The 15,281-nt window shown below is 42.6% G+C and overlaps 1 protein-coding gene and 1 long non-coding RNA gene across 14 annotated transcripts in view; one reads left to right on the plus strand and one right to left on the minus strand.

Moving 5' to 3' along the window:
• The window catches only part of Trpm3 (transient receptor potential cation channel subfamily M member 3), an 835,737-nt gene that overhangs the window by 76,897 nt on the left and 743,559 nt on the right, over positions 1-15,281 (minus strand). For 12 of the 13 annotated variants that reach the window (XM_074052027.1, XM_074052024.1, XM_074052021.1 and 9 more), the window contains 3 exons: positions 13,097-13,264; positions 8,434-8,574; positions 2,222-2,350 (listed from right to left, as the gene is read on the minus strand). In XM_074052027.1, coding sequence (XP_073908128.1) covers positions 2,222-2,350; positions 8,434-8,574; positions 13,097-13,264 — 438 coding nt within the window. Of the gene's footprint in view, positions 1-2,221; positions 2,351-8,433; positions 8,575-13,096; positions 13,265-15,281 lie in introns of those variants that run through there. The other variant, XR_012440467.1, reaches the window with a different exon arrangement.
• The window catches only part of LOC141415442 (uncharacterized), a 200,619-nt gene that overhangs the window by 41,397 nt on the left and 143,941 nt on the right, over positions 1-15,281 (plus strand). The window contains exon 2 of the long non-coding RNA XR_012440469.1: positions 2,246-2,439. This is a non-coding gene — a long non-coding RNA (uncharacterized lncRNA). The remainder of the gene's footprint in view (positions 1-2,245; positions 2,440-15,281) is intronic.

Below are 15,281 nucleotides of genomic sequence, written 5' to 3' on the forward strand. Positions count from 1 at the left end.
CTTCTTCCAGCCTAGTCCCTGGAGAGCCTCCAATCTCTGTGCTCCAGTCTTTCCCTCTTCTGCTTATCATGGGGAAGGAATATGCATCTGGGCGTCAAGTTGCAAGGGTGCCAGCTGGCACTGCATAATGACAGGGATCCTAGCAGGAGGAGGCTCACTTCTCAGAGAGCTATACAAAGACCTAAGCAAATTTATTACTGTTTTTCAGTTTACAAACAGGAAACCCTCAGCACTGGTCAAGAAACAGAAGGCACTACAAATGGGAAGACTGCAGTGTAGACAACTGGTTGGAGCAACACAAAGCATTCCACTGCTTTTGTTTGTGTTTAATTTAATCCAATCCCTTATAAAATGGGAATGGAACCTGGGGTGTGTATCTCAGTGACAGAGTGCTTGCCTAACATGAGCATGGTCCTGGGTTCTATCCCTGAAACTGCAAAGAAAAAGAAAAGGGATAGTACATTCCTAAATTCTCAGGATGGGGACATGCTAGTTAGAACTAAAACATTCCCAAACAGTTTAAAATCCCAAGAGAAGGGCTCTGAATACAGAGGAAGAGTTTTGTTTTGTTTGTAGTAATACCAATGCAAGTACACCTAAAAGATACTGCATCTTTTTTCCTCTGGAGAACATTCTAGAGCTGACATTCAAGAAGGTAGGGACCTTTGAACCTGTCTTAGTGATTCAGGCAAGGGTAGGTCTGTGGGTGGTAGGAATCTTCTTTTTGCTCACTCACTGTAGTGCAGCAACCATGGTTATTTCCGAGCTCTTGAGAGTAGAGGTACAGCAGACATGACTGTAGCCTTTCTTCCAAAAAAAAAGCCTGTTCACTGCAGTTCCAGGGAGGATGCAGAGAAATCCATACCACCTCACAAATCTGCCTTCCCTGGCTAGTTTCCCTGGTGAAACAGTAGTTTGTGGAGAGCATTGAGCAGGGTTGCAGAGCCCTCTTGTGGATTTTTGCTTGATCACATTCATTTTAGAAGCTCTAGTAATCTAAAGAGCCCTTTCCTTTTCTTCCTCCCTCCCTCCCTCCCTCCCTCCCTCCTTCCTTCCTTTCTTCCTTCCTTCCTTCCATCTTCCTTCCCTGTTTCCCTTCTCTTTCTCTCTTTACTTTTCAGAGCAGTTTTAGAACCACAAGCCAATCAAGAGGGAGGTACAGATAATTCCCATATGTCCTCTGTCACCAACACAGGCATTAAGTCCTCATTATCAATGTCTTCCATCACAGTAGCACACTTGTTACAACTGGGATGAACTTCCATCAACACACTTCTCACCCAGAATCTAAAGTGGACATCATGCTTTCTGTTGGTGCTGTATTTTCCTATGGGCTTAGACAAGTGTGTAAGGACAAGTCTCCACGTTATGGTATCATACAGAGTATTTTCATATCCTAAACGGCCTCCGTGCTCCTCCTAGTCATCCTTCCTACCTCTCAACCCTGGGAAACCATTGATTTGTTTTTTTACATCTCCATAGTTTTGCCTTTTACAGAATGCCATATAGTTCTGATCATATGGTAGTCTTTTAAGACTGGCTTTTTTCACTTAGTAACACACATCTAAGATTCCTCCATGTTTTCTCATGGCTTCATAACTCATTTCCTTTTAGCATTGGATAATATTAAAGCTGGAGGATTAGTGTTGATTTCAAATAAATAATATAAGGGTGGGATTTAGGTGTGGTATTTTAGGCCATATGAGGGAATAAAAGAGGGAAACAGAACTGTGTTCCATTCACCTATTTGGGTGGCAAGTGCCCATCTGGTACATGGCAAATGTTGAGAAGGAATCAACTAGAGAAGAAATTAAATAAACGAATGAAAGTAGATCCCCTCCTGGAGCTGCTGAAACACATTTGGAGAAATGATATTGTACTGGTGGACTGTGTCCAGAGAGACTCAGAGTAAGGCGTTGAAATGGGAGATAAAAATAGCAAAATTTAAAAAGTCTTGTTTATAGGAACAAGTAAAGAGAGGTGAAAATGATGTGGAGGACAACTGGAGAATGTCCTGGGGAAGAAGCTATGTGAGGAGAAAATAGATGAAATCACTTTGTGAAATCTCTTAAGGTTTGTCAAAAAGGAAAGGAACAGTCCTTAGCAGCAATAGAGAAAATTGTTTCCACCTTAATTTGGACCCCAAGCATCCCATCCCCCCCATCCACAAATATAATAAACCATCATCTTGCTGCTGTGTTTTCTTTTATGAAGCAGTTACCTCTCTCATCTTTTCTATTCCCAGGGTGAAAATGTAGGAAATGACGATCCATTCCTGGGTGGAAGGCCAGCGCTCCATCTTCACTAACACGATATAGTTGAAGAGCATCAGGTATCCGATGTACGCCAGCTGTAAGGAAATACAATTCAGTGCTCTGGCTGTGGAGGCCCAGGAACCCTGGCCTCAGGCAAGGCCACCACACAGCAGGACAGAACAAGGTCAGTAAGTGGGACAGGGAATTCATGACAAAATGTACATAAAAGCTTCAAACTATCCAAATAAAAAAATTTAAAAGACTGTAAGATATGAAATAATTTAACATGCAATCTTCCCTTTGACCATTACATGTGTCTCTGGAGCCCGATGACTTTCTTTGTAACTTTGTGTTATTATGCACGATTTTGTTTTGCCATTACCCACGTTCTTGTGTCTTCCTGATTAGAAAGGGAACCGTATCTGTAAGGGCTGCTCCTGCTCAGGTATGGATGATCTTACATTCCCATCCAAGGGTAGCACAGTATTTTGCCTGAGTGGTGGGCAGATTAAATGTCCATGAGAAGGCAAGGAAGACATATGTAATAACTGTAACTTGGTCCACCCAGTATGACTTTATCTTAAGGCCACACTTCAATTCTCCACTGAGTTAATGTCTTCCTTTTCTCTCCCACCTTAAAGTGCGTGCCTTGCTAGTGCTCTGTGAGGGTATTACCTATTTTTATTGTAAACCTGCCTGCTCTACCCAAGTTGGAATTTTTTTGTTGTTGTTTCTGCTTCTTTGTAACAAAACGAGAGAAGACAAAACAAATTATAGAAAGGCATGGGTCTATAGTGGCCTGCATGGGCCAGAGTGGGATTTACTTCTCACAGAGCTCTAGCACCTTGGGGTTGATCAGGGCTGACGTGACTGGCTGAAGAGCTGGACATTGGGAAAAACTCCTCAGAAATCAGGTTTGGAGCCTGTCACTGGAAGATTCATCAGTGTCAGGGTGAGAGGAGGGGAGACTGTTGGGCCTCTTGCATAAGAAAACTCACTAAAGGGCGATGACAGATCAGTTAAATCCTCTTTAGGCAGTGCCTCAAGTGAGCAAGGCACTTACTGGCTTCAGGACTGTGAGTAGGAACTCAAAGTGAGTTTACTGGAGTCTGCACTCTTTTCCAGGACAACGTGGCAAAGAATAGGACACTGTGTGAACAATTGTGAGGCCTTGAGTGTTGTGAAGACAGTGACTTTGGGACTGTGGAGGAAGCTACAGCCTGGCTGGGAGACAGATGGGAACTGCAGAGGCGCTGCTTATCTAGTAATGGGGTTTCTTCCTCCTTTCCTTTGTTGTAAGTGAATAGATTCTTAGTATCAATCGAAGGGATCTCTGACACATTACATCCACAACATATTTGCAGACACACTGGCATGTAATTCCTTCACCTCTGTTTTTGTGTTAGGGATGGAACCCAGGGCCTTGTGAATGCTAGGCAAGCTCTCTATTACTCTCTTTCCTCATCTCTTAAAGGGTGAAATTATGTCAGAGTTAAATGATGTCACATGTGGAAACAGATCACAGCAGAGGACAGAATAGGTTATGCAGCCATTGAAAGTCATCTGGGCCCACTCTTCACCCAGGTGATTTAGTTTTGCAACCCCCCTCAAGCCACACCCCCCACTGTCATGTTAATACATGCCTAGGTCCCACCCCTCCTCACCTTCAAGATCATTAGGAAATCTTGAAAACCTTCATGAAAGTGTTTTCTCATAACCATGCAGGGCACTGTTTAAAAATTAGTTCAAGACATAATTTGGTTCACATGGCTTCAATTTACCATCATAACACACTGGCTTTCACTCTGTAGTCCTGTGAGTACTGTATTTTACCAGTTGCAAAGAAAGGAATCCAGCTGTTAAAACTACAATTTATTTTGTGCCTCTTTCTGCCTTGAAATCCTTCTTTCTTCCTGGTTTCTCTCTCTCTTTTGTTTTTTTGAGACAGGAGCTCCCTATGTAAGTCAGGTTGGCTTTGAACTTGAGACCTTCCTCAGCCTCACAAGTGCTGGAATTACAGGTGTAAGCAACCATAACTGGATGCTTCCTTCTCTTTTCAGGTCAAATTCTATTGCTTCTAGGTGAAATGAATCTTGCTAACTACCCTGGTTTTATCCAGGGACATTAGCACACAGTTCTGCATTTTAGTGCTTAAGTGACTCCTGTAACCTGGTTCACTTTCTGAATACAGGTATAGTGTGCTTGGTGTCTCTCTTGTAGCAGAGAGACTTGGAGTGAGACTTAGATTTAAATGCCAGCTCGTGTACTTCATCTTGTGTAAGTCAGCAAACCTGCTGGGGCCTCTGGGAAAGAGCCCATCACTGCTGGAGAAACCCAGAGTGCACATCATGTTCTCTGACCTGTAGCCACTTTGCACCTTGAATTTGAGTCCTCTCCAGCTGGACACTTGAAACAGGCTCTCAACACAGTCAGGATCTGGGAGCCAATTGGATCCCTGCCTCCCTTCATCTTGGAACTAAAGAGAACCCAGTCTGCTCCTTGGGAAACTTGCTGAGATGGGGAGCTGAGGTCCTGGGGAAGTGAGGCTGTCCTTCCTCTCAGAACATCGTCAAGGGGAGAAAGGGTGATGCTTCTGGAAATCAGAGTGAGAATGGGGCATTTAATCTAACGTCGAATTTTCTGGTTAAGCATTTCTGGGGACTTAAAAGCCTGCTATGTCTCATCTCCACTCACTTCCTTGAGGCCTGGGTTTTCAAAACATGGTTGTGGATGTCTGAGAATTGTTATTTAAACACAATTGAATGCAACAGGGATCCAGTGTAATGGGTTTGCCGAGGCCAACCCAGTCAGTCATGCAAGAGGGAGCTGGACTCCAGGCCTGGTCCTCACAGAGGCAGTTTCCTAACATGCAGCAAATGCTGTTGTTAGAGCAGTGTGTCCCAGCTTCCCTCATTGTGGACATATGTGGAAGTCTGTTAAACACACAGCCTTCCAGGTTTCTTCCTGGAGATTTGACTCAGCTGGGTCTATGATGGGGCCAGGAACTGGCAATCCTAAGAAAACCTCTTTTCATCCTAGGTGTTTTAGAACTATCGGGCCAAAATCTCACTTCTCTGTGTCCAGGGCCAGTGGTTCTCAGCCCTGACTGCTTCTGACAAGTACCTGGGAGCTCTGAAATGCCCAGAGTGTGCCCAGACCAGTGGCATCAAAGCTAAGGAAATGGAGCCCAGGTGTCAGCATTAGCAGTACTCCAGGGGCTGGCATGGCCTATGCACCTGTAATCCCAGAACTTTGGAGATGGAGGCAGGAGAATTGTGATGAGTTTAAGGTGAGCCTAGGATACGTAGAGAGACCTGTCTCACAAAAAGAAGAAACAAAAACCAAAAACACCCACAACTCCAAAACTACTCCAGGTCAATCCAATATGGAGCTGAGTCTGACATCACTGAAATTGTGATGAAAAAGCGTTTGTGGCTGACAACTGCCTGAGACAAGGAAATGGGTACCTAGGGAGTCAAGGAACTGTAATTACTGTGATTCTGACCATGGATTGGAGATGGCGTGGGAGAATAAGAGAGGCGAGTCCTCCCTTCATGTAAGTGATAGAACGTTGTTGATAAAATCACCTGTACTGATTCCTTTTATGCTTTACATAAGGAGTCTGCAGACTTCTTCTGCAAAGGGCCAGAGTTACCATTTAAGGCTTTGCAGGCCAAGAGGTCTCTATTGCCAGGAATCAACTTTAATGTTGGGGCACAGGAATGGCCAGGCTGTTGGTAAACAGGTGAGTTTGTGTTCATATGTATTTGGCAGTAGTGGAGTCTGAATTCATGGCCTTGCTAGGCAAGTGCTCTACCATTTGAGCCATGCCCCCGGCCCTATTGCGTTAGTTATTTTTCAGATATGGTCTTGGGCTTTATTTATTTTTATCCAGGCCAGCCTCAGACTGTGATCCTTCTACCTATTCCTCTGGCAGAGCTGGGATTTCAGATATGCAATACCATGTATCTGGTTTATTTGTTGAGATGGCGTCTGCTAACTTTTTTGCCCAGGCTGGCTTCAAACTGTGACCCTCCCATCTTTCCCTCCCAAGTAGCTGAGAATAGAGGCATGGCTGTGTTCCAATAATTGTGTATTTATGGACACTGAAATTCAAATTTCATATAATTTTCATGTGTTTCAAAATATTATATAATTTAATTTCAACCCTTTAAAAATGTAAAAAAATAAAACAGGGGCAGAGAGTATAGCTCAGTGATAGTGTTTGCCTAGCATGCTTGAGGCCTTGGAGATTCAATCCCTAGCACTGCCAAATAAAATAAAAATATAAGAAGGATTATCAGTTTATAGGTCACAATAATAGGCCGTGCGGCTGAATTTGGCCCAAAAGTTGTAGTTTGCCAAGCCCTGTTCTATGTTGTGAAAATTGAGGCCGCATAATGTAAGAGGAAAAACAGACATGGGTTTAAAATTGCAGTGCCAATATTATCTTGATAAAATTGTTAGGATCAAAGAGAGTATTTAGAGCACCTGGAGCTGGCCATGGTGGTGCACACCTGTAATTCCAGCACTCAGGAGGCTGAGGCCAGAAGATGTAGCATTTGAGGCCATCCTGGGCTACTTAGTGAGACTGTGTCACAAAATAAAACAAAAGCAAATTCCAACAAATAAACAAAAACAAGCACCTGGAAACATTGCCTCAAATGCAGTAGGTACTCAATAAATGATATTATTGTGGAGGACAGATGAATGTAGATGATTATCTATGGAACGGCAATGTCACAGGCTAAGCCATAGCAATAGTTACACTGACGTCATGCCTTCCGCACTTTAACACGTAGCTCTTCACTAAACCCCACAAAGAACCCCATTTTAAGCAAAGTGTGGACAGAATGGGAAAGTAACTTGTTTGAGGTCACATGATACAAAGAGTCATAGATGAGGTTCCCAGCTTGCTGTCTCACTGCAGACTCCAGGCCACTGTGCTTTCCACAAGGTAAATTTGAATTTGTGCTTTACTAAAAATAAATGTAATATTTATATTTTGATAATCTTGGACCGAGGGGCATGGCTCAAGTGGTAGAGTGCCTGCTTGATAATCTCCAATCTTCTTTTAAGACCATATTTTAAAGTAATGGCTTTCAACTGGTGGCGATTTCATCCCACATATTTGACAGTGTCTGGAGACATGTTAGCTGTCATCCTTGGAGGATGGCAAGTGCTCTTAGCATCTGCTAAACATGCCACAGGTGGGGGACAGCACCCTACAACAAATAATTATCCTGCCTAAAATACCAATAGTGCTGAGGTTGCAAAACCTTGCTTTAAAGTCAGTGCTAACTGTTAGCCCAACCACACCAAAAAGTGCCTCGTGCTATCATTTGAGTTGTCTTGGCCTCAGGTCTGGCTTGCCCTGTTGTTGACTCAAATGACTGCTCTGTAGCTGGCTGTGAAAAAGCCTAAAGATACAGATGCTCTCATCTGATGCAGCTCACTAACTGAGAGAATTGGAGATGATATGAGCCAAAGGCCCGCCTTAAAGTTAAAATATCATTGAAAGGAGAAGACGAAACCAGCAGCCCTGTCCTACATCTCAGAGGCCACGTCAGGGACAGCTGTGGTGTTGTAGAGACGACATGTGTATATGGTTTGTAGACTGAATCCTGTCTGCCAGGATGGTAGTTGCTTTGAGTGACTTTTGCTGTTTTGGTTTGCATGTTGTTCAATTGTGACTGAGTAAGAAAGTGTATCTGGTGGCTGTACAACTGGAGTAATTACATCCATATGCTACCCTTGTCTAATGGTGCTACTGCTACCCTGTACTTATCCCTGAGCCACCAAATGTCCTCTTAAGCCCAGAATTGGCATCTAAAATAGGCACCCCTGACTTAGTCCTCACTCACCCAGAACACGGAAGTGTTTGGAAAAAGACATCTGTGTTCCTGCTACACTAAACTCATGCTCATCTCATGTCTATTTCTATCCATTCTCACTTTTACCATTTTCTTTACTTTCTGTGAAGAGGAGAAAGGTAGTCTGTGGAAGCTACATAACCAAGTTCACAAATCTTTCAGAGCTATTGGAAAAGCAGTCACAGAGCTTTCATTTCTGTATGTGTGGTGCTTATGATTAGCAGAGAAAACCACACAGGAGCACGAGAAATGAACATAGGTGCCTGTGGCCAACCAAGAGGAAAGAGGAAAAGAAGGATGCTTACAGTGTAGAACCAGAACTTCACGATGGGTGCATTGTAGAATTCATAGATTTTCCTGCCCAGGGGAATTAGCCGGTGCCTGCTCTGAGCTTCTTCTTCATCCTTCTTCCTGGAAGACTCCCCGTTGTTTCTTCCCAACATTGCCTACAGTGGGAGAGAATGGATACCATGATGGCAGGGCTCTGCAGAGAGTGTAGTTCAGTGTTCTCATTTTTATAGATGAGGAAAGGATGCTCACAGAACCCAAGAACACAAGGCCCCCCTGGATATTTAAAGGGCATGCCTTCCCTAAGTGTAAGTATATGTGTACATAATCTGAGTATTTCCTTTACCTGGAATGGAAGGCCTTAGGGATATTTGTTGACCATTCTCTTCTCTTCTACTCTGGATACTCAGAAGATACCCAGAGTTCCAAGTAGGAGAATGAGTGTTGTCTGGGAATGCCAGGCTACAGGAATCCACACTGCTTTTCTCTCTCCCCATAAATATTGTGAGACAGGTTCAAATTCTGTCTCCATTCATGCTGATGATTCTTAAGTGAAAGGCAAATCAGACCAGAGTCCCCTTGTTTATCAAAGGTACCCAAGAAGTGTCTGGAGCTATGACCACCTCTTCAACCCCACAGACTGGTATCTTGGTTTCAATCCTTATAAAACTTGAGTTACTGCTGGCATCAGTTTATTGCCAATTCCTGTGTGCACTGCCTTCCTCGGCAATGAGGCAGGGCTAGGGAAAGGATCCCAGGCAGGCTTAACCTGCAGAGGTCCTTGTCTCCAGTGCTGGAGATCTCCTTAATAATGGAATTATTGACAGGCACAACCCTGTAATCAATCCCAGCACTTGGGAGGCTAAGGCAGGAGGATCATGAGTTCCAGGCCAGCCTGGGCTATATACATAGTGAGACCTTGTCTCAAAACAACCCCCCAAAACAAAAACAAAAAAGTGAAACAAATACTGGGCAACGCAGCAGTATCAATAATGACTTAATATTGCCAGAAAGGCTGAATCTGAGAAAAGGCAGATACATACCTATTTGGTAGCAAGTAACAGGATATCCCAAATACGGCTGAAGATTCTAACAGTGAAAACTTCCAGGCTTTGGGCCACTCAAATGGGAGACTGAGTACTAACTTGGGCACTTAGAATCTGCAGCACCTTGGGCAAGTTATTTTAACCTCTCTGAGACTTAGTTTAACTATTAGAATGGGGCAATTAAGAGTCCCTGTTATAGGGTTGATCTGCTAATCAATTAGCATTTGGCCCTTAATTTCTGCTCAGTAACTATTAGCTAGTCTTTTAAAGTGAACTGAGACATTCTTGGATACTGTAGTTGGAATCACTCACTGGAAAAAAAAGGGTGGTATTAGAGTCTATAACAGCGTAATTTCTTGACTTTAATGCTTCAATATTGTGCCAAGACAAGATTAGCTCAACAACATTGGGAAATGAAAATTTTCTTATGTGAGAAAGCAAGATATCACAACTTACCATGACTGACAGGGGTTTGGGATAGGACAGAGGGCTGGATACCAGTTTCAAGTTGAGAGATCTAATTATAGCAATAATTTAAGTTTGTCTTGAAGTTGAGAATAGAGATAAATACTATATAACTCTATTTTCAAACCACCTTACCTAAAATATACAAATCTTAGTTTCAACTACTTCGATCCTTACCTCAAATAACCACTGCACTCAAATATGTGACAATCACAAATGATTTATCTTTTATCACAGGATTTTTAGAGAAGGTAATTCCTATTCTTTTGTGACCATCCAGCTAGAAAAGTACTCTGAGTTAATGAATAGAAAAGATTTCACCTTAAGGCCTATCTAAGAATTTGTATTTACCAGTGAGCTGAGTTAGTCTGCACGATGGATACAGTACAGTAGATCCCAACAGAATTTTATAAACATTGATCTTTGACCTCAAGATACCCTGAAGGTACATTCTATTTGACCTTCTATAGTTTATAGTTTATAGTTTATGCAACTTAATTGTCATGTTTCTGTTCTACTGATTCCTATGCAATACTATTTGGGGATACAATGAGGTGAAAGCAAAGACAGGTTGAGGACTTTTAGGCATCTTGGGGTAACAACAACTAGGGACACTGGCTTCCCCAGCAAAGCTAGGGGCTGCTCTGGAGCTTTGAACATGTCAGGACTTTTACTAAGCAAAGTGCAAGGTGGATCAATTACTTGGCCAAGTAGGTAAACACAAATTAAAAAAAAACCACCACAACTTAAAAAAACATTTATAGATATTCTGAAGTGAATGTGTTAACCAAGGACTTGTCTTTCATGGGTTTAAGCAAAGCAATTTTTGCCATTTCATTAAGTCCAGCCTTGGCAGCTTAACTTGATGATTTTGTTGATTTCTTTTTCCTGTAGTCAAACATTTCCTTTGAAATGCCTTAAAGCAGAATTTAACAGGGTCAGATGGAAACAAAACTGCACAGGATGGACTTAAGAACTTTGCTGGCTGGACACAGGTTCCAAAGTGGAGAAAGAGCCTCTGAGGTGAACTAGCAAGCTGAGCTCGATGTTTTTGTGTATGGTTTTGGAAGAGCTAAAAGATGTCCCACTCTAAGAGAGGAGATGTTGGTTTTATCAGAAGCTCAAATGTCAATCCTATGAAGGAAGTGGAGTTGTCAACAAGCTGCTCTCAACAACTCTGTCAGGGTGAGCTGCTGACCAGAGACCACGCAGGGAGAGATTTGGCAGGTCAAAGGAAGTTCCACTTTAAAGTCAACTGCTGTCCCATCCCAAGCTTGCAGCCCATAAGTCTTCTCCTTTCTCTGGGGAGAATTAGCTCAGACAGTAATGTGATAGCCCTGTCTCCTACTCAGGCTCCCACTGAACTCAGGCTTATTCTCTGGTAAGCAATTGTGCTCTCAGTCTAGAGAGACATCTTTTACTGTGGCTTTGGGCTGATCAGGGGAAGTGCCTCCTTTCGCTTTCTTCCTTAAGACCCAACCACAGAGAAGTGAATTCTGCTCCTGGCCGTCTTCCTAGGATGTATGCCTCAGTGCCAAGGCCACACCACACTTGACTTAGGAGGCTTGGGCATCACTTTTGAATTTTTCTCTACCATGTGGTGAACCTAACCTGCTGAGTGTCTGCATGCGAGATTAGGAAGAAATTCTCTCTGTCCCTTTAACTATTGGCTAACAAAGCTACTTAATGGAGTCCCTATGCCTGGGTTCTAATCCTAGCTTTGCAGCTAATTAGCTGAGTAAATTTGAACAATTTTACTTCTGAGTCTCAGATTCTTTATCTGTAAAATAGGAATAACACTGAGCAGGATTCCAAGAGTAAGTGTATATCGAGGGCTTAGTGCATTTATTCATGGTTATGGTGTACCTGCTGCCACTTTAAGTAGTTTACATGTACATACAACCACCTGTGAGGCAGACAAAGTTATTAGTCCCATGCTAGTGGTTATGAAACTGTAATCAAGGTCACATAGCAAGTAGGTAATGGGACAGGAGGATTCTGACTCCAGAGCACTCATCCTTTACCCCTCTCAGCTAACAGTCAATAATTATTCAGTATTATTGCTACCCATGTTTCTGCTATGCTTAAAATATCATTTCTCATTTGTGAAGGGGATCAGAGGCCAACATTATGGTGAGATCTTTAGGGAAGGCAGTCCTGATGCTATGGCAGAGGTGAGCAGGCCCTTACAAAGATTTCTATGAAGATCACGAAACTGAAACAAAAGCTGGCTTCTCATTTAATGAGTCAGGAGTTGTGTCCATAAATAGATCTGTAGGAAAGAAATCTGTGCATCTGGAGGAAGAACAATTCTCACGGTGGTCCCACCAGGTGAATAATGCAAAGGTCTTTTGTCACCTGAGCAAAAGCAATTTTCATTTTTTTCCTTTCACAGTTCCTTCTGGTTCATTACCACTGAGGCCCCTGGACAGGGTGGTGAGGAAGGGTGAGGCATATCAAGACAGTCTTTCTAGAGTTGTTGCTTGATGTCTCCCAAGCTATGAAGCCCTGTGTGTCCCTTTAATAGAACAGGATATTTTTAGCCTTTGGACACAAGCCAGTGGCAGTCACACTGCTAGGGTGGAGGTTGTGGGAAGCTGTCCCATGCGCAGTTGCCCTGTTCCCTCTGCAGAACAAAGCATCTATGTTCTATAATTACACTGAAAAAAGCTAATAAAAGCTTTCCATACAAACCTCAAAATTCAATTAGTGCTGTATTTGTGAGTTTGACCCTGAAGACTGACACAAATTTAGCTACTGATCAGCAAAACAGTTCCAGTTCAATGAAGCCGGCTGCTCCCAAGTCATGGATTCCTTTTCTTTTTCATGTGCTAAGACTGCCTCATCATCTGCTTGCTTATAAACCTTGGCTTGCCTGCAAAATTTAGGGAGGCTTGCTTTGAATTTCATTGGTTTGTCCTGAACCACTGGCTGGCTGAAGGACTTCACATACAATTAGATCCAACAGTCATCCTATTTGTGTATAAAGAAGACATTTTTATGATACCCTCATTTCAATACTTACATGAATGTGCCCTGGATTAAACCTGGTGGGAGCCCAGGGAGCAGCTGTCTGACCTCAGAAGTTATTAAACCCTTAGCCATTTCAGCAGGACGAGTGAATTAGAGATTCTGCCTACAGAGGATAACTGCATAGGTTTTGTCTTACTGTCAGTTCCATGTCCTCTTCCTCTTTTTCCTTTGTAGGCTTCTCTGGTTCTTCTGGCTCCTTCTCTTGGAGATGGATTTCTTGGGCCTGAGTCATATAGGGCATGTCGTCTTTGTTCTTGAACTCCAAGCTGAGAATTGAAGGAGGAAGTAGAATTCCCAGAATTACCTAAAGTAATAATAATGATAATAATAATAATCACATTTAAAGGGTTAAGATTAGGTTGCTAAGAATCAGAGGCCCTGGAGTGTGGTGTGTGTGTGTGTGTGTACCTATGGGCGTTGCATGGCCTGTGTGAGGACTTGGACATCTGAATATCTAAACACATTAATGTAAAATGGGTCACTTTTTTGTTCCATATGAGAAATATTTATTTTGCTCAAATACATTTAACCCTATTATCACCCACTTGTTTGGGGGAAAACTGAGGAAAAAAGAGAAGCCCTATCCGAAGCAAAAGTAGGAAGGAATTAAGATTTCCATTTAACCATTAGATAGCATTTTGGCTTTGTAGAATCAATTCATACATCTGTTCATTGGCATTTATTTGCTAATATATCAAGTAGAGTTGATGTGTTATCTGATTATCTCTGTAAATTAATGTTATTCTAAATTGACCCGAGAGAGTACACATAGGAAAGCACTTTATTCGTTGTAGAACATTCTGAAAGCAATTGCTACTATGCAACAGAAATGCCCTCTCCTTCCCATCCCTGTCCTGGGAGATATGTGTTCATCAGGAATGTCCCCTTGCACAAATGCCCCAGGAGGGTCCAGCAGTACATCTCTATGTGCAGGTACTAATTACACAGCCCTTTCTGTAAGAGAGCAAACTCATTCTCCATTGTCAGAGAACACAGTGCATTTCTGAATGATAATACCAACATCTGACTTGTGTTCCATGTCTTCTCCGGCCTCTCTCAATACTAAAATGATCCTGGAGCACAAGCCTTTTAAAGATAAGCCTCCTCAAAGAAAGTACACTAAGGCGAGGGGCTCAGAGAGATCCTGAAGGATCAGTAATAATGATGCTTGAGTCATGAGGCAGACACAGCCGGGGCCCCAAATGCCCATGGGGACTCAAGAGCAGTCAGGGAAAAAAAGACAGCAATGAACCTGAATTCGGGGTACCTGGCAGGTCTGGGGAGGCTTAGTGGTATGCTGGCAGCTCTTTGGGGGATGTGACATCCTGTCCTTGGAGAAGAGAGCTGGCTTGGTTCTCTGCCCAAGACCAGGCTTGGCAGTCACTACCAGTATGGCTGACTTCATGGAACCCTTCTGTGACGGTGGGTCAAGAGCCCATGGGAAGGGTAGAATGGAAGAGAGAGGGCTGGTCCAATAAAATGGTGGTTAAAGGGTACAAAGTTGCAGATATGTAGAGTGACTAACTCTGGAGCTCTAGTGTACAGCACAAAGACCACAGTTCTAACATTTTGTGCTACACTGGGAATGTGTTAAGAGAATAGATTTTAGGTGTTCTTGCCACATGCAAACAAAAAAAGAGTTAACTGTGTGAGACAATGGGTGTATCAATTCACTTACTTGAGTAACCATTTCACTACGTAAAAGTGTATCACGTCATACATCTTAAATATCTATCTATCTAAAACCTGTCATCCCAAAAATGAAAACAAAAACTAAAAAAATCCCCCCACGCTCTTCAGATCATGAGTCTCCCATTGTTTTACATTTTTCCATTCTTTTCTTTGAAAAAAGCACTAGAGAATGTAAAGGCAGGACCAGAATGTAGCTCAGTGGTAGAATGCTTGCCTAGAGTATGAGGTTCTAACCCCAGCACTGAAAACAAAGTAATAGCTCTGCAGCATCCTATTACTCTTAAAAGCAAGTCCCTCATATGGTCGTCTCAACCCCAGAAGTAACCTCTACAAAAAATTTGCTATGTATCCATCCTGTTTTTTCTCAATTAAATTTATTTATCTTAACTACACATACACCCTTACAAATGGTCTTGGGTTATACAATGTGGTTGAGAATTCAATTTTCTTTACTTGAAAAATGATCAGGGGCTCAGGGCATGTAGCTCAGTGGCAGGTATGAGGTTTGCTTCCCTAGCATCATTAAAAAAAAGAACAGATCAGAATTATACAGCAATGTCTTGACCTACAAATCTATCTCATTTTTAGTTCAGTTAAAAGAATTTCTTAAGCCCATCTGGTACGAGCCA

Source organism: Castor canadensis, chromosome 13 (genome assembly GCF_047511655.1).
Source record: "Castor canadensis chromosome 13, mCasCan1.hap1v2, whole genome shotgun sequence".
NCBI lineage: Eukaryota > Metazoa > Chordata > Mammalia > Rodentia > Castoridae > Castor > Castor canadensis.